Raw genomic sequence first — 25,924 nt, forward strand, 5'->3', positions numbered from 1 at the left:
CATGATGAAACACAGAATCCATGAATGTGACCTTGTCTGTTTACCTTCACATTATTGGCTGTCATAGTAAATACCACCACCTGCACAGAACATTTCTGAGGGAGGTTGTACAGCTGAAACTGGAAAAGTAAATAAACAAGTAATGTGCAAAGAAAAAAAATAGTTTGTGAACTGTAGGCTACATCCAATGGAATGCAGCGGGATGTTTAAGAAGAAACCATTGTGAGAGAACCATCCATTCCTTTGCAGTCCTTTTTTCAGATTGCATGGAACCAGGGGAGTAGCAGAAAATTCTGGGCCCTGTAGAAAGGCATTCTCTATGGGCCCCTCCTAGCATCCACAGCTATTCATTCTGGCATGTTTTAGGGCCCTTATCAAATGAGGGCCCTGGGTACTCAGTCCTCTTCCCCCCTCCCAGTGCTTTGCTATTGACTCATCCTCCCCCTTGTCACATCTGACTTGGAGTATTTATCTTTGCTGCAGAAGCTTAATTTTATGTATTTTTCAGCTAATTGCTTTCAGTTGCTTTTGCTTGTGAGTGTCAGATCTGTGCAGAATTTCCTCCTCCTGGCAATTTGTCACATCCCTCAAGGCCTTGGCAGCAAAACATTTTTCCATCAATCATCCTGACAATAATGATGATGCCAACTAAGCTATCTGTTTTCCAAAAAGATAAAGCACAGAAGGTAAGTTATTCAATTATGTATTGAGGCTGAAGGCATATTTTATAGTTTTGCAGACTTTATTTATAGTGATGTTCAGTCTGGACAGCATTCTTGAAAAGCACACATTCCACAAGAGTTGTTGAGCTCAAATGTTTCACTTATCTTCCTAGGAGTTGCTGTAATAGTAGGTTAAGCTATCAAAGCAATTCATTATTTAGAGCTGGTTGAAACATGTGTTCTATTGAAAACATAAACATATTGAAAGCCATGGACAGACAGTATTTTTGTGGCTAACTGACGGGCACAGGAGAGAGCAGGGGGTCGCTTACTCACTGCATTAGTTAACGTTACGGTGGCAATGTGCTTTCTGCCGCTGAAAACATTTCTGCCTAAACTTGTGTTATCTGCGCGGTGGGTTGTGGGTGTGTGAGCGTCGAAGTAAAATGGCGGACTTGGCAAACGAAGGTGAGTAAGTGGCAGTATGAGAAAAACAATACAGCTACTGTGCCGTTATAAACTGTGCCTATACATTGTCTGCATATTTGATAACTGAAATGACGCTGCTTGGCTGCATGTTAATAGCGAGTTCAGGTGAATTATAGTTTCGCGGCGTTTACAGGACTACAGCGTTAGCAAGCAGGCTAACAATGTTAGCTGCTGGGCTGTGGATAATACCTGGAATGCCTCGGAACGCCCTCGGATGCTGCCTGCCACTAGTTGGCTTATAACACTAGCACCCGGCTATTTATAGGCAGTATGTTTTGCCATTTGTGGTGAGCTAAAAGACCTAACGTTAATGTGGAAATAAACCAAAGCTTGCTAGGCCAAAGATGCAAAGGCCTGCTTGTAACAAAGATATTAGGGTGGTCTTTCAATTAATAGGAAACATTTGTAGCACGACCTCCTCCTTGTTTAATGTAGTCAGCGTTAAGTTGCAGAATTGCTTGACGTTCATTTAGGCGCGTAGAGAGAAAAACGTCAGCTAAGAGACAATGCTTTGGTGTAATCGCTGCTTTTTTTATATTCTCAATATATTCCACTCAGATCGGCTGATCACTATGTTGATCTGTTAACAACGGGAGAATCTATATGCCATTATTTGTCAGGCGAGATGACTCATGCGGGATGGAGCGCATTAGCAAGCTAACTATAGCCAGTAAGCTAAGCTAGCTACGTTCGGGGCTTTAGGGAACAACCGGTGGCGCCGACTATTTGCTGGACGGGTCAGATAGTGTAAATACTAGCTGGTTAACATCATAAGCTGGAGCATCTCGGGCCCCAAGGAATGTATGCAGTTCTTACATTTAATAGCCAAGGTAGCTGACTAAATGTCGCAGAGAGATACAAAGCAGGATGTTAATATAGGTCACACAACATTGTCTTGTTTTCTGCCATAAACGTGTTTCATACATAAACCGCTAGTGTTAGCCATGAGGGGTTGTGTTTGAGACGTTGACTGTTGGTCGAGTAAACAATTCTGGCAGTGTGCTATTGTATATTTGGCTATGGTATGCATAAGCACCAGCAAGGCTTACAACGACAACGATGTTATACCTGCTCAGTGTAATAGGCCCAATCCAGACAGAGGAAAACCTTTGTGTGCTCACGTTATAGGATTACACATCTTACAGAGGCTACAGTGTGAAGGTACGTTAGACGCAGTAAGTGGCCTTATGTGAAATCACTATCTAGCCTGGCGATTACTATTATTGTTAGTTCTGACAATAGCTTAAAGCAGCAGAACAATATTTGGTGGTGAGCTGAATAAAATCACATTTTGATTACGAAAGTAGCTACACTTGCTTCCGGGCCTTGTGGAATGACTGAAAGTTTGATAGCTGTGTGAATTTTCATTAAGTTTTTTTTTTTTTTTTTTTTTTTTTTTTTAATTGGTTTATATTGTTTGGTATTTCAGGATTGTTTAGTTTAGCCTAGGTCAACATAATGTGATTCATTTTTACTGGTACTAAAATGATTGCATGATTAACTGTAGGTATAGTATTAGTATGATTTTAAGAGTTGATTTCTTTTGACTGGCTGACTTTTAGTTATATATAGTTCTTTTAGTTATTTTTTGAATCAGCTTAATTTAAAGAAACTTTACGTCACTGGAAGCTTCACCAGAAGTATTTAAATTAAGGCAGGCATTGGAAGTTTGTGAACCAAAACCTTTTTGTCTGCCGTACAGGCTGTGAAATATGGGATGTCTGAGTGCATCGTTCCATATTTTGACTTTTGGCATCATATGTTAATGCCTGTGGTATGTACCACTGTGCTTTGAAATTTGTTGTTTGATTTAGTGCTAGCTAAATGATAATGCTGATTAGTACTAATGCACATAACCTTTTAACTTTATCAACACTGATGCTGTCACTGCATTTCAGAGGAATATCAAGCCCACGGAATGAGTAGGCAATAGCCTTAGCTATTTTGTTTTCTACTGTAAGCCATGAATAAGAATGGATGGAATTATCATTGCTGTGTACACTTTAAGTTAGTGTTTGGATGACTAGCCTTCATCTTCTCTTGACAGACAAGCCTGCCATAGCGCCTCCTGTGTTTGTTTTCCAAAAAGATAAAGCACAGAAGGTAAGTTCCATGTTATTCAAGTATTTATTGAGGCTGAAGCCATATTTTATAGTTTTGCGGACTTTATTTATACTGATGTTCAGTCTGGACAGCATTCTTGAAAAGCACACATTGCAGATGAGTTGTTGAGCTCAAATCTTTTACTTCTTTTGCAGCGAACTGCGGAGGGCTCAAGTGCAGAGGATGGAGAAGGTAAATCTAATGTCCAAACTGGCGACTTTGTTTAATATCTTTCTCCAATATTTATTTTAACTGCAATATTATACATATTTTGTTAATATTTTCAGATTCAGATAAAGACGAAGGGAGCTATTGCCCCCCTGTGAAAAGGGAAAGGACGTCATCGTTCCCACCCCCACATTCTGGTAAGGGCATGTGGTGACTAAGCAGAACATTTGTTTTTTCTTGGTTCTTGCTTGTGGTGTACACATTGATTTGTATGCTGAGTGCAATGCCTGTTCGCTACTTTGCAGTTCCCAAGAACAATGTATTCATGCCCTCAAGTTTCTGCCAGTCTCCAACTGGGAACTCTGACTCTGAGCCAGGTGAGGTATCTAGACCAACATTAGTTTCTCATTACATCTTAAAGACCCCCTGCAGTAAAAATCTTAGTTTCAGAGGTCAAACATGTACTTTTTTCAACAGTTTAAGGCAACAAATACAGTTGGTAAACAATAACCTAGCTCGGCAATAACTAGGATTATATTTCATAAATAATTTTTGAACATACACTACCGGTCAAAAGTTTGGGGTCACTTAGAAATTTCCATTCCACTCCATTCCAGACACAATACCTGCTGAGATCAGTTGTATTGTTTTTTTTAACCAGGGCAGCAGTTTTCAGATTACATTATTTGCTTACATAATTGCAAAAGGGTTCTCGACTGTTGTAGAAAGAAGTGGCTGAAGAAACACTTGAAATTCATGCTTTTTGGTCTAAACGTCATACCCAAATTTAAAGTGGTACAGCTCCCATATACTTTGACACTCAGGGGTGTGCCTGATATCATTGGAAAGGTGATTGATGTGGGTTTGTTTGTGTATTTGAGAAGTGTTGTATTTTGTAGTTTTTTGGTTTTTTATTTGAACTTTTCAAATAGACATAAAAAAACGCACAGACATATTTGTAGAAAAGAATTGATATAAAATCCATTTTTGAGTCTTTTAGCTTCTGAATTTTTTTCTGTAGTAAGCTGAGACGTGGCTAATGCTGTGTTGTCTGTCACCTGTCAGATGTGTTTACAGCAGTGTATTTTAATAATTTTACAGATGTATAACTTGGACAGAAATAAAAGATCTCCATTCTAGCCTCTGTAACTCTGTGTCAGTAAGGCCTAGAATCGCCCTGACACTTGTAACAAAAACTTGAGAATGTTTCCTTTCCAATGATATCAGGCACACCCCTGAGTGTCAAAGTATATGGGAGCTGTACCACTTTTAATTTGGGTATGACGTTTAGACCAAAAAGCATGAATTTCAAGTGTTTCTTCAGCCACTTCTTTCTACAACAGTCGAGAACCCTTTTGCAATTATGTAAGCAAATAATGTAATCTGAAAACTGCTGCCCTGGTTAAAAAAAACAATACAACTGATCTCAGCAGGTATTGTGTCTGGAATGGAGTGGAATGGAAATTTCTAAGTGACCCCAAACTTTTGACCGGTAGTGTATGTTTATGTTTTCTAACATTGTGACATCAGTAGCTACAAATAAGATGTCAGTGAAGTTTTGTGTATTCCCTGCTTGCAAATGCACCCAATTAACTCTGACCAGTTCTAGCTAACTTCCATGTGGTAATTTTACTCTGAGCTAGCCCTTCAAGTATCTGCCATAGAGGTCTGACTTCATTCATGTATTGAGGAAAAAGTGCAGTTACAGAATGCAAAGCACAACTTTCATAGGCAGGCAAATTCCACAGGCATTTTAAATAAGTGAATGTAGAAAGCTATGAATTGCTTCTTTTATATGTTGTATGAATCTTATGAAATAACTAAAATGGTAAAAACTGTGCCAGATCAGTGCAGTCAAGTTGGATATCTTTGTATCGGTTCAGGCTGGTTTGTTGCCTTCAGCAAGAGAGAATTTGGTCCTTCTCTCTTTCTGTGCAATATCAGCAGAGTGAGGTCTGTAGCATTTGTCTGGTAAGGTAATTGTCACTATTCAATTAAATAGAAATCCCCTGTAATTCAGAGGAGGCTTCTTTATTGTGGAAACATTATGACCTTGTAAGACCTGTGACCACGCTGGCACATAATAGTCCTGTTCTGGTTCTACTGCCAAATTCAGATTGGTTCAGATTTGTGCTGGTAGGCTGCTGTGCCTCAATCTGTACAAATAATACATATATAATGGCTGTCCCATGATTAGTTATTTTGTATTTGAGGGAAAGCCTTTCTCTCTCTTAAAAAAGGAATAATATATACTTTAACATTGAGTTTGGCTCTCAAATTTGACCGTACAAGTCGGCAGGTTAGGTTGTTAGGTCCCAAACGTGCATGTACAGAATTGGTTTGGGTTTCAGTTCCATCCTTGAGCAGACTATTTGCTAAGGTTAACATGCAGTATTTATCATATTGCACTATGACAGAATATTTGTTATAGTTACCATGTGCATTTAATTGCAGGGAGTAATGCAAAACTGACATCAGTGACTGAAATTATGACTGCAGTGGGACTTTAACAAAAATGTATGTGTGTTTTGGGGATTTATTTTATGGTGTATATTAAATGTTAATGTCTTAAATTTGTTGGGATATTGATTTAAATTCTTTTCACTGGCTCAATTGTAAAGAGTTGGCAGGGGTTGTGTCACCAGTTAACACAGCTTTACACAGAGGACGGGGCATACACTTGAGCAAACAACGCATAATTAATTAGTTTGATAAAATAAGTTTATAGCATATTGTATAAAGCACTTATTTGGAAGGAAAAAACAAATATGAACACACTAAAAATCAAACTGATTGTAAAACTACTTGCATACAGAACTACAGGAAGTATGGCATGTACACCGTACTGTTCTGTACTGGTCATTTTTTTATTTGCTTTTTCCATTGCACAGCTGTGTCTTGTGCACCTCCATATCATAAGAATTATGCTAGTTAGTAAAATGAAAATTAGGTCCAGGTTGTAAAAAAAAAAAAGAAATGTCTTTTTAAAATTGATGTTCACTAGACATGGGAGTGATCTCATAAGTGTTGAGGAAAAAGAGAAGGCAGTTTATAAAAGTGCTTTCTGCTTTAGCACTGATTAGGGCAAGGTCAGGTCAAGGCTAATTAAGCCACTGAGATGTAGAGTCAGAGGTAGAAACAGATCAAAGGCCCTAGAGCCTGCCATGTTACTGCACAGGAGTTGGATTGCAGCACAACTCTCGAGGCTCTATCATGGTTGCTGTGGTAACCGGCCCTGTGGTTAGAAAGGTGCAAAGACAGAAGGAACGTACCATTTAAGTATTTGCTTTAGCAGATACAAGCTTCATGCATACCATTTAAAGAGCCTATCGCTGATCTGCAGCTGAGGAGTTAAACCTGACAAGTCGCTGTGTGACTCTTGGATCTTTTTTTTTATATCTGCCTTCTCTTGTGCTCCGTCTCACCAGAGGAGAAGCCTGTAGGATTCCGTTTAAAGCCACCAACTCTCATACATGGACAGGCACCAAGTTCAGGTTGGTTTGAGGTTGTGAGCCTTCTTTATTGTGTAATGTTCTCACACTGACTTGAATGAAATGGAAAAAGAGACTTGAACCTGAACCCAGACTTGCACCCTTTTTATATGACTCTTCTTTGAAATGGAAATGGTACATCTAGACTTGAACATGTAGACCCAGAACATCTCATTGTGTTCAAAAAGTATGAGACAAGTTGGCTCTGTTGCAGGCGTCCCAAGTCAGAAACCCAAGGAGCAGCAACGCAGTGTCCTCCGCCCTGCAGTTCTCCAGGCACCGCCCTCTAAATCACATATAGAGTCCAGTGAGTGCAGCCTGAAGTCCCCTGCACTCATTAGTTGATACATTCTCAAAAATCTTTAAAAAAAAAAAATGTCTTGATAATGCATTCAACTTTGAATATTTATAACTTGCGTAGTGCAAGCGCATAGTGTGTTTTTAGCATGTGCCTTAGAAGCTGTAAAAATTATATAAATAAGAAACAGTAAATTATCTTTATCCTTGCTGTCTGTTCATTTAGATTCCAGTTGTGGAACCAACGGTGTGAAAAAGTCATCAGATGGGGCATCTGTGACCCAGTCCTTCTTCCTGAACAACACAGAGCACTCAGCCACCCTGTCCAAGTCACAGGTGAGGGGTGGCTAAATCTTTTATTTTTATTTTATAATCAAGGGCTTGGTATCAATAAACAATGCCAGTCAGCCCAGTTTACCTTGTCGTAGTTGAATTACGATAATTGGTAAAATAGGCATATATAGAACCTCAGAGTCCCATTGAAACCCCTTTCCTATGCAGATCTCACAATTTGAAACTGCTGCTGAAAACGGGCGAATCTCAACAAAGCTAATAGTTGACGTCAACTCGGTGGCTGTACCTTATTTGGCTCTAGTCTCTACCTTTGTCACGCCCCAACATTTACATACAAACCACTGATCTGAGGCTGATCTTCTGAATCTAGGTCATGTAGATCTCAGACATTTTATACATTGTTCATCTGCTATTTCATTACTTAATTCACTTCTGAGACTTTTTTATGTGAGAAATCAACTATGTAGAGCTCAAATATATGCCGTTTGACAAAAATGTATGGCTAATTGTGTGTGTGTGTGTGTGTGTGTGTGTGTGTGTGTGTGTGTGTGTGTGTGTGTGTGTGTGTGTGTGTGTGTGTGTGTGTGTTTTTCAACCAATCAGTGCACAGCTCATCTAAATATTCAGGAGCAGACCATATAAGGGAGAAATCCTCTTGTTTCATCCAGGGCTTTTTCAGAGGGTTGCATTAGGGCCCATAGAGCAGCACCCGGCCATTTTCAGCCCAACCAGTGTTACATACCCTATTTGGAGACCTTAAGGAACAGTGTGAAATACCCTATATAATCATTCTATCACCCCTTTAAGGCATTAGAAAGAAAGATTTGTGATCATTTCTGTGCTCCTCTGTAATGAGGAAGTATATGGAGTCTGGTATTCATAAAAAGTTATGCAAATGTTAGATATCAAAAGATATTGTATTGCAAGTGAAATGTAAGTAAAAGTTGCTTTTATTCTACTCGGCAATGTTGAAAGCATTGTTGTAGAACTGGCATTGTACAGAAAAATACAGACGCTGATGATTATGTTGGTTCCCATTTCAGAAACATGAAAATGAGGAAGATGGAGCAAGTGGTAACAAAGACGGAGACGAAAGTGAGAAGAAGGAGACGGATGTAGCAATATCTTTTGTGTTTGGTCAGAATATTAAAGACAGAGCAAAGGTGGGTTGTTTTTCACTCGTCTTACACCTGTTTTTTTATATACATTGAGCGTGCAAACTTGAGGATACAAACAGATATGCACAGTTAAATGTGGCAGACAGAGGAGGAGGGCCTTTTACACATTTGAGGTGATACTCTGAGTAATGAATATAAAATTACTTTTTATGGTCTACATTTAATGTTTAATTTGTGACTTTTAAGCATTTCTATACCAAAACTATGTCAAGGGTCTCATGACCCTTGCTAAGAGAATTTCCTGTAGCGTTTAGTGATTTCAGTTCCTGATAAGAGGTGCATTTTCTGTGGTGTTTTGTACAGTATTCGAAATGATTTAGTATAATTTTGTGGTCAGTCTGGAACTATTGTTGCAGGAATGTTTGGACAACATTTTGGAAATGGTCACTCGCTTGATTTGCTGCATGTTAGTCAGGAGTTTCATTAATGTGGATTTATAAATGTTTTTTGGTCTTAACGTTTGAGAAATTTCTTTATGCATATATCATATTTTTGATTTTTTTTTTTTTTTTTTCCTCAAGTTGGAAGAGAACAGTACAGAAGGCAAGTCAAAGGATGGTGTGCCGCTGGACTCTCAATCAGAGGGCACTAATTATTTCTTACAGTACATCTCTACCCCAAGGTAATAAAATTGTGTCCTCCTTCGAGTATTTTTAGCAACTCATCTTCATTCATAATTAACTTCCATCAACTATTTTTTTCTTTTTTCTTTCCTGTGTCCTTTCAGTTCAGAAAATGCCGCAAACAGTACAGACAGTGGGGCAAAATTTGTTTTTGGGCAGAACATGTCTGAACGAGTTCTGGTGAGTTGATGCAACATGTTGTCTGCCATACACTACTGATAATTAAGCTTTGAAACAGTTCCAATCATCAGCTTTGTTGTGTTTTCAGAGTCCCCCAAAGGGCGAGTCCTCAAATGAGGAAAATAAAGAAGTTTCAGCTGCCCCTGCTTCAGAGCCCTCATCACAGGAAACCACCCCAGAGAAGGGTAAAAGCACAACCACACTAATTATTGAAAAAGTGTTTGTTTGGCTTGTTTACTAATAGATTTAAGAGATACGCTTGGCTGCACTCTGGAGATCACTACAAACAACAAAAGCAAGAACTGGGACGGTTAAATAAGCAGTTCAACAGAAATGTGACATTGAAATTATAATCCTAACAGAAATAGACACTGAAATATGTCTTATCTTTCCCATATGTAATGTTAAGTCTTTAATATCAACATCAGATTTAGTTGGGAGCTAGGGTTTTATTAGCACTCCATAAAGAGCTGTGGGTGTAATAAATACTACATCTGTAATTTGAGTTGCAAATTTCAAACCACTAGCAGGGATCAAAATTGTATGTGCATATGCATGGTAGTGCTCCTAAAATTTTGAGTTGTGCATGTTATTCTCAGCTGTACACGCACCGCACGGTTTGACATAAGCGATGGCCCGGGGCCAGTAAAACAGTACATCGGTACAAGTTGAATAGCCAGCTGCTGGCCCGTTCAGGCCAGTGATATTGTTTGTGCCAATCAAAGTCACGAGTAACTTCTTTGTAATTTGATGTTAACGCTTGGTGCTCCACTATCTAACGTTGATTAGAAATGGAGTTCGCTAAAGTCAACAAATTAGAGCTGCACCGATTACAATTCACTAGCCAGTGGAGATTGCGTGTATGTGCGTCTTTGAGAACTGTAAGTCGTATAACTTACGTTGTCAGTTCATTGTTAGCTGGTGATTTCGTTGTTTTGTATTCTTCACCTGCTAGCTATGTTGCACGTGAAAATCGGCCAATTCCGGTCACCAGCCGGTCAATCGGTGAATCTCTACAACAAACGACTCTAGCACCCACCACAAAAAGTCCACACATGCTGTGGACCTTCAGTAGCGGCTGCAGCAACTCAAACCCAGCTAGTCCGGAGCTGCTGTCCACTCTCCTCATTTGCTGGGAGCTGTTTTGTAATATTAGCTGCAGCAACTGCTGTTTGCTGCTGTCTGCTCTCCTCCCGGCAAATTAGTCTCCTAGAGGCTGGGAGTTAAGCAGAAGGTATGCTAATAATTACTAGCTAATGTTAGCTAACTGCATAGTAAGCTTCACCCGTGTTGCGTTCAAACGCTGTCAGAAAAATTTACAATCCCTTCAAAATGAACGCATAAAATAGCCCAGTAAACATGGCTGGGAAATATTCAGGTTACTACAACATGAACACGAAGAGGACACTTATTATCAGATGGCTGTAATTTTACCTTAAATATCTGATATTTTCCTGATCAGCATGTCTTCTCTTTTTGTAACATTGTGGCAAATTAGCTATGTTGCATAATTTAAGAACCATAATAATATATACCAAAACCATATCACAAACATTATCAATAATTGCTCTTTTTTCACCAAAATACACAAAATTGATTCATGATAACAATCATCGATCTAGATAAGATAATCCCACACTGGGAAATTCCTTTTGTTACAGCAGCTCAAAAGAAAAATTCACACATCAGAATAACACAAATACACATTAAATAGACATTGGGGGAAAAAAAGAATATACAGAAAGTATTATAAGAAAAAAATATAATTTGTTATAATAATAATAATACAAATTATTTACACTATAAACACCCTTATATAAACAGACAGTGTATATATACACAGATATATAGATGAGTAAGGTGCAGATGAATAGAAATTACATATTGCACAGTAGGAGGTGACACGGGGTAATAAATAAGCAAATATGCATAGTGCAGAATATTGTCAAGTGATAGCTCATGTTGCAGAATCGGCTAGCAGTGCTACATTATAATATTGGATTAAAGAGTCTGACTGCTGCTGGAATGAAGGACATGGGGTAGCACTCCATCTGCACGTGTGCAGTGAAAATCACTTGGATCACTAGAAAAAGCATCTGCTTGTTTTAGGGAAAAGGAATTCATTACAAATCTGCTTTGATAAATGTTTACATCAATGGAGTTCATGTCAACATATTGTTTTTGTTTTTAGAGAATGACATTTATTTGATTTTATGATCTAGCTATAATCAAGGCCAATGTGATAACACAAATTGGCAGTAGTCAGTTATACATGACCTAGTGAGATAATACTGTACATCATTTTTTGACAGTGTGTTTTAGTGACTGTCCTCTTTGTCCAATGACAATGAAAAGACATTCAGCAGGTGCTGCGTGCACAAACTTTCATTAATATGAGCGGAGAGCTGAAGTGCCTGCAAATGATCTGCAGCGGATTGTACATCTCCTGTGTTAAGTGACGGAGTTCCAGCCTGGGTCTTTCATTATCACTTGTCAGAACTAGATTTTGCAGAGAGGTTGTTTTTTTTAGTCTCTCTGCAAGAACGATATAGGAGCAAGAGGAGACTCTCAAACTGACACATCAGTTTTTGATAAAGATCTTAGATACCAAATGTTACCTCCAGCTAGGTGCAGATTTCTCACCACTGTATTTTATCTCAACAGTGAACAGCGTGTCAGAGTCTTTGGAGGAGTCTGCAGCAGCTTACACCAAAGCCACAGCCAAGAAGTGCATCTTAGAGAAAGTTGACGTCAAAACCGGAGAGGAATCCGAAAGCAATGTTTTGCAGGTAGGAGGCAGGCTCTCTTGCTTCAACACATGCAGTAAATAAATGTGGCAGAGCAAGCATGATTCTTGTTTTTTGTCACTCTCGCTTCAGATGCAGTGCAAGTTATATGTTTTTGAGAAGACGGCTCAGTCGTGGATAGAGAGAGGTCGAGGTTTGCTGAGGCTCAACGACATGGCATCAACAGACGACGGCACGCTACAGTCCCGTCTAGGTAAACGCGCAGAAACTTTTTTTTTTAGGGTTCAATAATCGGGGCACGGTTTGATTTGAAAAACGAGTGCTTGTGTTTGTTTGTGTGTCAAATGTTTGCACAAGATAGATATGGGATGATTAGAGATAACACCCTTTGGTGGAACGTGGAGTAAGAAGTGTTTTGTCATCAAAAGAAAACTAAAAACAACTTCTTTTTTTTTTTACTGAAAAGTGTTGAAATGCAAAACATCTTATTAGATCATAAGCTCATACTAGATAACATTTCTGATCCTATATTTAGATGAACACAAAACTAGCACAATAAAATCTTGTCAAACATCCTCAGTCACTTTGGAAAGGACACATGCTGGGTAGGTAGATAAAATGGATACAATTTAATAGTAGTTATTTTATCTTTCATGACAAGAACTCACAGCACTACATTGAGTCATGTAGAATACCATAGACAAAAAAGCTGCTTGGGCCTGTACTTGATAGCTGTTCTGTGTGTTTAAACCCTTCTAGTGATGAGGACCCAGGGCAGCCTCCGGTTGATCCTCAACACTAAACTTTGGCCCCAGATGCAGGTGGACAAGGCCAGCGAGAAGAGTGTACGAATCACTGCCATGGACACAGAGGACCAGGGGGTCAAGGTCTTCCTAATATCGGTATGTATCACCAAACATAATACTGAAGTTATATATAATGGAGAAAACTTTTCTTCCTCTACACAAATGCAAAAAAGACTAAAACATGTCCTATACAAATACACTATGTAGAATGTCACTACCACATGCTTCAATTAAGTAAAGCATGGACCTATGCTTTAATATCTCAGTTGTAGTCAGAGTTTCCGTTGTCTGGTAATTACCGGTCGTTGACCAAACAAAAGTAAAGAGGACCGAAAATTCTTATTGTCTCTGGTGAGAATAACCAGTGGAAATAATTTCCTCTGCACAATTTGAATTGTGTCAAAATAGACTACAGTGATTTTCATATCTTTTGTTCTAATAAAATAATGAACAATTGTGTTTATTCATTTAAAGAAATGACTAGACTGTAGTAAAAAAGTACTTGTCGCTTTCTGATTGAATGCAGGGATAGACTACTGTAGGTTTACAAACTACAAACAGCGACAAGCAAGCGGGAAAGTCATAGCCCAAGCCATGACAAAACAGGAAATGTATCGCAAATGACTTCTATGGTCTAATGTAAATTAAGCCAAAAAATTGCCAGCGAGGACGAGTCAGCACCAGCTACAGCCCCTCTCATTAACGTTAATGACACAGACGCACATCCAGATGCCATATATGATGACAGCCCTCCGCGGTTACAAGACTTGACTTTCTCAACAGCCTGCAAGGTTCTTCTTAGGATTAAGGTGAAATCTATCCAGAGTGGGAAAAACTGGCCAAGGTAGCCTAGGTAATTACCGTCTCCAGTGTGCCAGCAGAAAGAGGCTTCTCCCTGCAGAATCTCATCAAAACAGCGCAGCGTCGCCTTGGGGAAGGCAGTCATGCACATCGCGAGTCGCAGAGAGACACTTGTTTACAATTATTTTGATTCAAGTCTGTACTTTATAATTGTATGAGCCAGTTTGTTTGTACTGTAGTTTGTATTGTTTAATTTCCTCTGCACATGGAAAATAGGCCTATTTTAATTCAGATTGGCCCTGTAAAATGTTATGTGCATTGATTTAATTATTGTGGCCTCTCTGTCTGTAGCAAGTAGGCTACATTTCAATAAAATGGTATAGATCTACATCCCTTGATAATATAGCCTGCCAATCAATTGTTTTTAAGCGCAATAAACACAGAAAATATTTGACCAGAATTTTTACCAATTGACGGTAAAATGAAACCTGACCGGCATCAATTATTTTTAGTGGAAACACTGGTTGTAGCACAAACTGGGCAGAAACTGAAAGCTTTCTTTTAATTCATCTCCTCCCACTTCTCTTAACAAGACTTCATGAGCCTGATTATATCTGCATGTAGCTGGCTAGGTAGTGTTAGTTACACAGCTATTGGAAGTGACGGAGCTTAAAAGTGGAATCCACACACTAATCAATTCCCTCCCATGGCTTTACCTTGTGAGATAATATCTCTTCATAATACACAACTTGGATTTCCATGATGTAGACAATTAACACAAAAAAAACCTAAAATTCAAATTAACTGTACTTATTTCCATATATCGCCTAGCCCCTAAATTAACCACAAATTAGCATCTTGTGCCCTTTTATTTATCCCAACTACTGAGAGATTCAGGACCTAATTTAATTTTATTTATAGTATCAAATCATAACAATAGTTATCTCAAGACACTTTACAGATAGAGTAGGTCTAGACCACACTCTAAAACATACAAGGACCCAAGAATTCTAGTAAATCCCCCAAGAGCAAGCATTTAGTGCGACCGTGGCGAGGAAAAGCTCCCTTAAGGCCGGGACACACCAGACAGACGGCCGACCGTTGACAGAAAAACCATTCGAGCTGATCAGTCGGGTCCCCGAGGTCCAAAAAACTGCCTCGGGACACGCTGAGGTGACACCGACTTGAGAAACGTAATACGTTTCCATAGCAGCAGGTGGTGTTACTCTGTATTGTTGCCCAAGAAATGAAAACCGGCAGCTGATTGGACGAACGCGTCACATGGGTTTGTTTTCTCCGGAAATTCAAAGCCAGACTGTCATGGCGGCTCGTTCAGAATACGATCTCGTATTGTAATAAAATAGTCCACTGAAAACATTTTAAGCGAGAAATAGGCCATGCAGTTGCCGAATCTGTCTTCATTTCAGCTCAACAAAGGTCAGTTTAAAAGATTTTTGTCAGATTTTGAGAGACTCTAGTCATTCCGCTCGCCATTTCCGGGTGAGTCCCGACTGCCCTGCCGCCGACTGAACATGTCAGGTCGGCCAAAATGAAGGCCGACAGCCCCCCAGACTGACGACGGCACGGGACACACCGAACAGACTCGAGTCACTGACCTCGCCAGACTGTCCAACGGCCGATTATCGGCCCTGTGTGTCCCGGCCCTTATAGGAAGAAACCTCTGATGGTGCCGGTTGGGGGTGTGATGACTAGTGTCAATAAGAGTCACAATAAAGATAAAATTTAAGGTGGGCTCATTTTCAAGACAGGCCTATATTTAAAATGTTCCCTTTTATATTTTAGTGAGAAGCGTCACTGTTTTCTGATCTGCTGCTGGTTTAATTGGCTTGATTCTGTTTTGGTTAATGCAAACCCAATACTTCCTTCATATTTACCATTCCAGTTGCCTATATTTTTATTTTTCTCTATTTCTAATTACTTTTATGTGTATGCATTGTCAGGGTTCATTCTTCGTTGTGTTGGGACAATAGAGAAATGATATTCTGTTGATGAATTCAGGATAATGTACATTTCCACTGCACTAATTCTATCTGTACAACAGCGTAGTCATGCAGTACTCAACCCTTTGTTTCGATTTTTAACATACTGTAAGTACTGCTCTCATTCAGTCACTTATTAATTTCAGTTGGTGCCAAGCTACTGTTAATTAGATTGAAAACTTCCTGCACAGATTTTTGACATCAAAAGCCTTTCAGTGACTTCTTTTCAGGCAAGCTTTTAATGTGAAACCTCTACATAGGATGTTTTGTGCTCCATAACTGCACTGATCACATTCATATTTGTTTTTCCTTCAATGTGCTGAGTGGTCTCTCCCTGTGTCTCTTTTTACTTCTTCAGGGTAGCTCTAAGGACATAGGTCAGCTGGCTGCAGCGTTACATCACCGTATCTTAGCCCTGAAGAGCAGGGCAGAGCAGGAGCCTGAGACCCCAACGACAACCATCCCCGATGCCGAGGTACCGCAGTCCAACGAGGACGACAGCGACGAGGAAGACCATGCCTCTGCCTCAGCTTCAGCCTCCACTCCTGCTACGAGTAAGAGTGTGTGTGTGTGTGTGTGTGTGTGTGTGTGTGTGTGTGTGTGTGTGTGTGTCTCAACACTTCTGGTTTACTTACCAAATGAATGTCATGATTTGGGGTTTTGTTGCTGCTTTTGCTTGTTGGTATCACAAGTGATGTAAATATTTAGACCACTGGTCTGTAAAACCCTTGTCAACCTGCTGTCCCTTTCCTTCTTGCAGGTAATTCAGAGGGAGGAGAGAACCAGGCAACAGGAAGCACATAGCGTCACTCTTGGACAGCCTGCTCAGATGCTGCCGTTGAGGCATTTTGCTGTATGCATCTCCATGGACAACCCTTGACCAACATGGGTCCTCCAGACCAGTACTTTTGGATATTAGAAGTCTAGCTCCAGGAAATAACCCCTTGTGCCAGAGTGTTCCACCCAACTCGTGCAGTTCATCTTCTCTGCATTCAGCGTAATATCTGGAGTCGTTTATTCCCTCCCTCTCCTGTTTTGTGTTTTATTTTTGTTTTCGAGTATTTTTTCCTCTCCCCGATAGCAAAAATAAAGACTTCAAAGCTTTGGTTTGGGACTTTTCTGCTCATCATATTGATGAGTGTAAGGGTGTTTTCCTCTACATTTTAAAGTATGGCACATGTTAAGACTGCAGTTTCTACTTTGGGACCTTTTTACTCACTCTACAGCCGTATCTCTGGACACCACACATCCAGAGGAGCTTCATTCACAGTGTATCAGTCATCAGTCACTTGTTCCTCCATTGAGTCCAACCCTCCTCCTATCTCCCCCCCCCCCCCTCCATCCCAACCAGTCTGTGCGTTAGGTTTTGGCAAATGTAATTTATTTTGGATTGTCCGTTTCATGAGGCATCTCAACCCATATGTGCGGTTTGTAATGGCTAGCCAAGACCACTCAAGTTGTCATTAATAGCAGTTTCTTATATTTCCTATTGACCTATATTATAAAGAATAAAAGACTGAAAACAATGTGGTTTCTGCTAATGTGAGTTAATGATGTCAGGACAAAACAGAAGAATTCACCTCAAATATTTCTCTAAATTAATAAGATGTGTTTGTCATTCACCTTGTCGGTTTTTTAATGATTTTTTTTTTCCAAATCAAGAAACTTGACTCATCAGTCTCATTCTGCATGTAACTGTTACTTCTTTTTTATTCTTTTCAGCATCCCAAAGGTTTACTGTGTTGATACATATTTTTATTTTGAAAATATACAAACATTTTATCCATTTTCCTTTGGAAAATATGTTTGAATGAAGACTTAAGTTGATGTGTGGAAAAATTTGAGTGATAACTCTAATACCCTTTGAATGTCATGTACATTTGAATATATCATCATTTAGTAGCACACCATGTTTTTCTCATCTCCTCCAAATACCCTCTTTACAAAATAAACCATTTTGGACTGACATCTGGGATCTTTCTGTCTGATATCTGATTTTCTGTGCAAGATCCAAACTGAAATCCAAATTTTAGAGACAAACATCAGTAGAGTGTGGCCTACTTTGACATTGTTTGTCCCTTGTAGATGTATTAAATCAAAGTAACAGCTAAAGAAATGGAGAGTGGTTCATCTGTTTTGTATTTATGTGTTGGATTTGGCCTACAGGTTGATGTATGTTGTTCTCTGACGGCACAGATTAGGAATAGGACCAAAACTAGCTAATATACAGTATGCATCATGCACAAAGTCATGAATATTTGATGCATGTACCTATCGTAACAGCCCAACACAATTCTATACATCTGAACTTGAAATAAAACTGCTGCTTCTCCCAAATCTGCCTTCCTGTGGAGATGTAAATGACTGTGACAGTGTAATGAAAGAAAAATCTGTATGGGACAGTATAAAACAAATTATTTGCAGAAGAAATCCTCGCAGAGGTTTTTCTGTTTCATCTCACTGTAATTTCACAAACTTCAAGTTCATTTAAATGCAATTACTGGAGAAATGCACAACCAAGCAAGCAGGCTTTATTTACAGGACTTTTCTAAACGGAAGTGCTTTATAAGAAGAAGAATGGGGCAAGAGGGAGACAAAAGAGAAGGCAATGAAGTGTACAACCAACATTACAAGGTGTAAAAGATCAAGAAAGCCAAAGAAAACAGTCGAGGAGCAGTAGTCATAGAAGTACTCTGATCTTTTACTCTATAGCAATACCACAGTGTAGAAATATTTATGCTTATGCAAAAGTATAAGCATAAAATATACTTCTTTACTTATTATTATACTTATATAAAGTAAAAGTACTCATGCATAATGGCCCATTTTAGAATATTATATATTTTTTATTATTGGATTATAATCATTGATGTATTAATGTGTTCATCACTTTAATGTTGCAGCTGGTAAATGTGGAGCTGATTTTAATTACTTGATATAGCAGTATATCAAGTAATTAAAATCAGCTCCACATTTACCAGGGTAACTTGTGAATTTACCCCCAGAAATCAAAGTAATATCTTAATCTATTAATATACAAGCTATGATAATAATACATCATCGTTGCCTACCCCTGTACTAGACTATGATTTTTTCGACATAATGACTTTTTAATGACTTTTTTCGACATACTATACAATGACTTTGTTATCACTTTTTTTTGACATAGTATACTTTTACTTTTTTATCACTTTTTTGACATACTTTACTATGACTTTTTTCAGCATACCATACTATGTCTTTTTAATCACTTTTTTTGACATATTATACTATAACTTTTTTTCGACAGACTATACTATGATTTTTTAACATTCTATACTATGACTTTCATATCACTTTTTTCGACATTCTATACTTTGACTTTTTACGAAATACTATACTTTGACTTTTTTGACATACTGTACTATGAATTTTTATCACTTTTTTTTGACATACTATACTATGACTTTTTTATCACTTTTTTCAACATACTGTATACTATGACTTTTTAATCACTTTTTTCGACATATTATACTATGACTTTTTTTCGACACACTATACTATGATTTTTTAACATTCTATACTATGACTTTCATATCACTTTTTTCGACATTCTATACTTTGACTTTTTACGAAATACTATACTTTGACTTTTTTGACATACTATACTATGACTTTGTTATCAGTTTTTTTACATACTGTACCATGACTTTTTTTATCCCTTTTTCGACATACTATATGTTAGGGAAATTAGGATGATGATTATGGGGTGGCTGTGGCTCAGTGGTAGAGCGGTTACCTGCCAATCGGAAGGTTGGTGGGCCCTGCAGTCCCATGTCGAAGTGTCCTTGGGCAAGACACTGAACCCTGAGTTGCCCCCGATGCTGCGCATCGGAGTGTAAATGTGTGTGAATGGGTATCTGATGAGCAGGTGGCACCTTGTACGGCAGCCTCGGCCACAGTGTATGAATGTGTGTGAATGGTGAATGGTTCCTGTACAATGTTAAAGCGCTCTGAGTAGTCGTTGAGACTAGAAAAGCGCTATATAAGAACAGTCCATTTACATATGATACATACTTTCCCTCTTGTTATTTATTAAATTGTTTGCATAGAATAAATATTATAGTGATTACTATTCTTCGCTCTCTCTGTTAAATTAAACTATTTGCATAATAAGAAAACATAACACTATTTGTTAAGATAACATGGAGTCATTGTCTATCTTGACTGGGGCTCGAGGACAGAACATGCATCTCTCTAACCAGATAAAGGGGACGCCATTGAGTCTGACCAGATAGAGGAGACAACATCTAAACTGACAAGATAGACAATTGATGACATCAAATTCTGTTGATTGTATTTCACACATAAATAAGCTACTGTTTGAGGCTTACGTTAGTCACTTTCTGTACTTGTGCTGGGAGTACTTGCAAGTTAACAAAACTTTATTATAACTTCAGTGGTTACTGTCTCATTTGATAATGTAAATTATTCTAACACTTATACTATGACTATAGTCATGACTATTTTTTTAAATACTATGACTTTTTATGACTTTTTTTCGACAAACTATACTATGACTTTTTAACACTTTTTCAACATATTATACTATGACTTTTTTCAGGGAAACTGTACTCAGATTTTTTTTAACATTCCATACTATGACTTTTTTCGACATATTATACTGTGAGTAATTTTGACATACTTTACTAAGACTTTTTAAAAACTTTTTCAACATACTATACTATGACTTTTTTATCACTTTTTTCAACATACTATACTATGACATTTTTCTATACACTATACTATTACTTTTTATCACTTTTTTCGACATACTATACTATGACTTTTTTAATCACTTCTTTCGACATACTATACTATGACATTTTTCGATATACTTTACTATGATTTCTTTAACATTCTATACTATGACTTTTTGACATGAGATTTTTTTGACATACTATACTATGACTTTTTTATCACTTTTCCTGACAAACAATACTATGACTTTTTACCACTTTTTTCGAGATACTATACTTTGACGTTATAATGGCTTTTTTTACATACTATGCAATGACTGTTTTCAACATAGTTTCAGTGGTTGCACAGTGGCTCAGTGGTTAGCACTGCTCCAGCAGGCAACCTGCCAGTAGTCACTGCAGATTCTGACCCAGGTTCTATTCCTACCCTGGGCTGGCTCTTTTCATGACTTTTTTTATTACTTTTTTCAACATACAATACTATGACTTTTTTTCAATATACTATACTATGATTTATTTTAACATTCTATACTATGACTTTTTTTAACATTCTATACTATGACTTTTTTTAACATACTATACTATGCTGTTTTATCACTTCTTTAAACTTACTATACTTTGACTGTTTTCAACATACTATACTATGACTTTTTAATCACTTTTGTCAACATACAGTACAGGACAAAAGTTTGGACACACCTTCTCATTCAATGCGTTTTTTTAATTTATTTTCATGACTATTTACATTGTAGATTCTCACTGAAGACATCAAAACTATGAAAGAACACATATGGAATTATGTACTTAACAAAAAAGTGTGAAATAACTGAAAACATGTCTTATATTTTAGATTCTTCAAAGTAGCCACCATTTGCTTTTTTTATTAATAAGGGAAAAAATTCCACTAATTAACCCTGACAAAGCACACCTGTGAAGTGAAACCCATTTCAGGTGACTACCTCATGAAGCTCATCGAGAGAACACCAAGGGTTTGCAGAGTTATCAAAAAAAGCAAAGGGGGGCTACTTTGAGGAATCTAAAATATAAGACATGTTTTCAGTTATTTCACACTTTTTTGTTAAGTACATAATTCCATATGTGTTCATTCATAGTTTTGATGCCTTCAGTGAGAATCTACAATGTAAATAGTCATGAAAGTAAAGGAAATGCATTGAATGAGAAGGTGTGTCCAAACTTTTGGCCTGTACTGTATACTATGACTTTTTCCTTCATACCATACCATGTTTTTTTTTAAATACTATACTTTAACTTTTTTAGACATACCATACTATGACTTTGTTATCAGTTTTTCGACATATAGTATACTATACTATGACTTTTTTCCGATATACTCTACTATGACTGTTTTGGACATACTATACTATGACTTTTTTATCACTTTTTTTGACAATCTATAGTATGACTTTTTTCGACACACTATACTATGACTTTTTATCACTTTTTTCAACGTACGATACGACGATATGACTTTTTAGGACATATACATATATATAAGACAGTTCAGATATGAAAGTAAAGGGAGAAGGGGAAGACGGGCAGGAAACCGTCACAGGTTGGACTCAAACCCTGGACCTCATGTGCATATATGTGTGCCTGCTCTACCAACTGAGCTATCTGCCCATGACGTGCTATACCATGAATTTTTTCGACATGGTATGTTGACTTTTTTCAACATACCGTACTATAACTTTTTGATGGCTTTTTAAGACATACTCTGCTATGACTGTTTTCAACATCATTTGTTGATCCAGGTTTGATTTCCAGTCTGTCCGTTTTTTTTCAACATACTTTGGCTTTGTTATGACTTTTTTCAATATAATGTACTTTGATTTCTTTTCAACATACCATACTATGGCTTTTTAATGGATTTTTCAACATACTATACTATGACATTGTTATCACTTTTTTTGACATACTATACTATGACTTTGTTATAACTTTTTTTGACATACCATACTATTACTTTTTTCGACATACTATATCACTTTTTTTGACATACTATACTGTTACTTCATCACTTAATTTGACATACAATACTATGACTTTGTTATCATTTTATTCAACATACTATACTATGACCCTTTTCAACATACTATACTATGACCCTTTTCAACATTCTATACTATGACTTTTATCGACTACTAAACTATGACTTTTTCATCACCTTTTTTCGACATGCTATAAGAGATTTTTTATCACTTTTTGACATACGATAATATGACTTTTCAAAATGCTAAACTTAAAACATTCCACTATTGTTTAATACATTATTGGTTATTCAACATTTCAATGAAATCCGTACTAATTAAAACCATTCCCACTTTTCCAAATATTCTCACTACTACTTTTTTTTCAAATATTACTATTAATTATCAAAATAGTTGCAGAAATTAAAGGTCAAGCCCAGTTTTTTCAGCACTGGTTCTGTTCTTGGGCGCTTGTTTTTATACATTTAAGTTTTGGAGGTATGAAATATTGGACAGAACCATAACCTTGAATTGATTGTTTAGTCTGCTATACATAGCTATGTATCAATCCTTTATTCCCCAGTTATCTCTCTCTCCCATTTCCTTTTGATATGCTGCAAATTCTATATACTGCGATTTGTAATAGTTTTATTATTATAAAGGTTTCTAGATATAGATACATCTTTCATGAAATATTTTTTTTTTTACATTTATTTTATTAATTAATATTAATATGTATACATACATAGATATAGATACATATAGACTATGACTTGTTTATGACATTTTTATGACATACTGTACTATGACGTTCCAAACAGCTCTATTGTAGTCCAGCCTTTACTTCTGTGACAATCATGCGTCACTTTGTAACACACATTATAATGCTCGCCTAGCTGCTAGCGTGGGCCCTCATTCTCTGCTTCTGACTGGCTTGTAGTGCTGACCTAGGTACTGCGCATGTGCGACTCCCAAGTCCCAACAAAGATGGAACAGAAGTGAGATGCCTCACTCGGTAGCTAAAGTAGAGAGCTTAACACACAGGGTGAAAAGAGGAGCCGCAGCAATGTGTATAACAACAAAAATATAGTGTTTTTTGAAAATCAAACCATGTAAACCTATACTGATATAACCTCTTAATTAATTATGAACCTGATACGATAAATAAAACTGAATTGAAATTGAATTGAAAATGAACATAATATGAGCATTTTAAGTATTTGCAGCACAGATATATTACATATCAAATTGTGCAATATTGATATTCATGTTTGCTTGGTAGCAGTGTTCTCCTTCTCTACCTTAGTTAGTGCTTTACTGCCACCAACAATCAGCGACCCACTGATAAAAACATTACTTCATAGCGCTGCACAGGGTATCTTAAATATTAATCAGGGAATGGTAAAATTATTCTTTGTTGTAGTTGCCCAAATAGAATTCCTCTGTATTGGCACAGAATTAATTTGCATTGCTTTTGGATCAAATGAAAATTCAGACTGTTTTTTTTGCCCAGTAAATGTAAATGACACAGTGTAGAAATGTATTACTTCAGACCAGGTGGAAACTGTAGTAAAGTGATACCCCTCAGTTACAGCAGCTCCTGAATTTCAGTAGACTTGGACAACTTTCAAGCCTATACATGTCATGATGTCAGAATGAGAAGCACCTAATATGCATTGTTTAAAAAGTAAAAGCCCAGGAAATAACCTCTTATGTCATTCCTCAAACAGCTCCTTTTAAGAACTCCTTACAGAGAGCAAATTGCACCTGCTAACACTAAACTCTTTCCTCTTCTTCACACAGTCAGGTCTAGTGTTATAACTCAGTGAGCGTTTAAAGGGAGTACAACATTTAAATTACTGCCTCAGATGCCACATTTTTAAGACCTGTTATCACCTGTGAGCTAAAGTATGTTTATAAAAGGCACATCTGTAAATGAGTCATGCAATTCTAGTCGACGTGGGAAGTTTTGGCAACCCTTTAAGGACAATCATGTCAGAGTGGATTAGTTTCAGAGGGGGAAGTTGATAAAAGATTGTCATGAAAATACTTAGAATAAGAATTTGTGGAATGCTTTGACAGAAAAGGGGGAGTAGTGTTATTATATCGGTGAACAGTAGTAAATATCTATCAAAGTCGTACTATATTCTTCCTTCTGAGCAGCTTGGATAAACAACAGGTGTCACATGAAAAACAATCTTCAAACATTTATATGATCTCCCATATTTATGATTCTTTATTTGTGTCATTTATCTCCTTACAAGGAGTCAAGACATTTGTAAGAGGGCTGGGTAAAAAAGAATCACTGCAACATGACTCAAGAAGCGTCCTCCTTCAGGATGATGTTGTATAAAGTAAAGATTACTAACAGGAATAAATGAGTTAGCATGACGTGGATTTGAGTTAAAAGTCCAAACCTCAGCATATAAATAAACAAATTACTCAACAGTCAGATATGGTTCCACACTCTCACTGCAGTCTGGGGACGCTGAACAGACAGACATGAGACATAAATGTTTTGTCTTTTTTCCACACTGATGGTCTGGGAAGATAAGAGAATACATTGAAAGCAGGTAAAATGCACAGAAAGACAAAAGTGTAAATGCGTGATTATGTATCTGCAGCATTATAACTATCATTTCCATTCTACATTGATTTCAGATTGAACTATAACTACAGTGCATTCTTATACCCTGTGATAATATAAATACAAATAATTGCCCAGGGGCCCCAGACCTTCAGCTGACCCAAAGGGCAGATATTCATTGTGTGTCATCTGGTTTGTTATTGGATTAATTGCTAAATTACTTGGGAATATGCACCACTACAGAAGTATCAACTGAAATGATACTTATGCATCTACTTCACATTTCAAATGTGGCAAATAATTGTTCTTTTTCCTCTACTACATTTATTTGAATGCTATATCTACTAGTTACTTTACAGATAAAGTTTAATAAAATTAAATTAAATTTAATAATTTACATACAAACTGTGTCATATGCTTATAAAATATGATACACAGAACCACCCAACAGTAGGAATTAGCTTCACCTGGACCAGCTGCAACATTAAAGTTATGCTTACAAATCAATGCATCAGTAAGAATAACCAATATTCTCATATAATATAATCCAAAACCATTCTGGCAGCACAAGTACAATTTGTGATCACAACTCCCAGTCAGTCTAGAAAAGCCTCTGGGATGTGATCAAAATGCTATTGATATTTTACTATTATTTATTTAATGTATTCATGTATTCAATGTTATATCATTTTCAATTAAATTGACGGTATTTTTAAGAGATTGCCATCTACAGCCACGTACAGTAACCCCAGTTAGATTAAAATGTTTTTT

General features: G+C 37.3%; 1 protein-coding gene across 8 annotated transcripts; it reads left to right on the forward strand.

The window, feature by feature from the left end:
* The first annotated feature begins 889 nt into the window (after positions 1-889).
* On the forward strand, positions 890-17,807 carry ranbp3b (RAN binding protein 3b). 8 transcript variants are annotated; one of them, XM_028593288.1, is made up of 17 exons: positions 890-1,130; positions 3,241-3,254; positions 3,410-3,446; positions 3,542-3,619; positions 3,728-3,799; positions 6,851-6,916; positions 7,128-7,220; positions 7,437-7,546; positions 8,548-8,667; positions 9,204-9,304; positions 9,410-9,485; positions 9,574-9,670; positions 12,150-12,274; positions 12,365-12,485; positions 12,992-13,134; positions 16,198-16,393; positions 16,600-17,807. In XM_028593288.1, exons 1-17 carry the CDS (start codon positions 1,109-1,111, stop codon positions 16,641-16,643), a joined length of 1,515 nt encoding a protein of 504 aa, XP_028449089.1. In that variant the 5' UTR covers positions 890-1,108; the 3' UTR covers positions 16,644-17,807. The 8 variants fall into 8 exon arrangements, with proteins under 8 accessions (XP_028449089.1, XP_028449091.1, XP_028449088.1 ...); XM_028593287.1 differs by having other exon boundaries at positions 896-1,130; positions 3,199-3,254; XM_028593284.1 differs by lacking the exon at positions 890-1,130 and adding an exon at positions 1,324-2,312.
* The last annotated feature ends 8,117 nt before the right edge of the window (positions 17,808-25,924 follow it).

This window comes from Perca flavescens, chromosome 12 (genome assembly GCF_004354835.1).
Source record: "Perca flavescens isolate YP-PL-M2 chromosome 12, PFLA_1.0, whole genome shotgun sequence".
NCBI classification, from domain to species: domain Eukaryota; kingdom Metazoa; phylum Chordata; class Actinopteri; order Perciformes; family Percidae; genus Perca; species Perca flavescens.

Excerpts from the sequence above, each read along its gene's own strand:
- ranbp3b (XM_028593283.1), top strand. The coding sequence starts at position 2,171 with ATGGTATGCATAAGCACCAGCAAGGCTTACAACGACAACGATGTTATA. Across the intron at positions 3,620-3,727 it reads GTTCCCACCCCCACATTCTG|TTCCCAAGAACAATGTATTC; the intron begins GTAAGGGCATGT and ends GCTACTTTGCAG. Across the intron at positions 9,486-9,573 it reads ACATGTCTGAACGAGTTCTG|AGTCCCCCAAAGGGCGAGTC; the intron begins GTGAGTTGATGC and ends TTGTGTTTTCAG.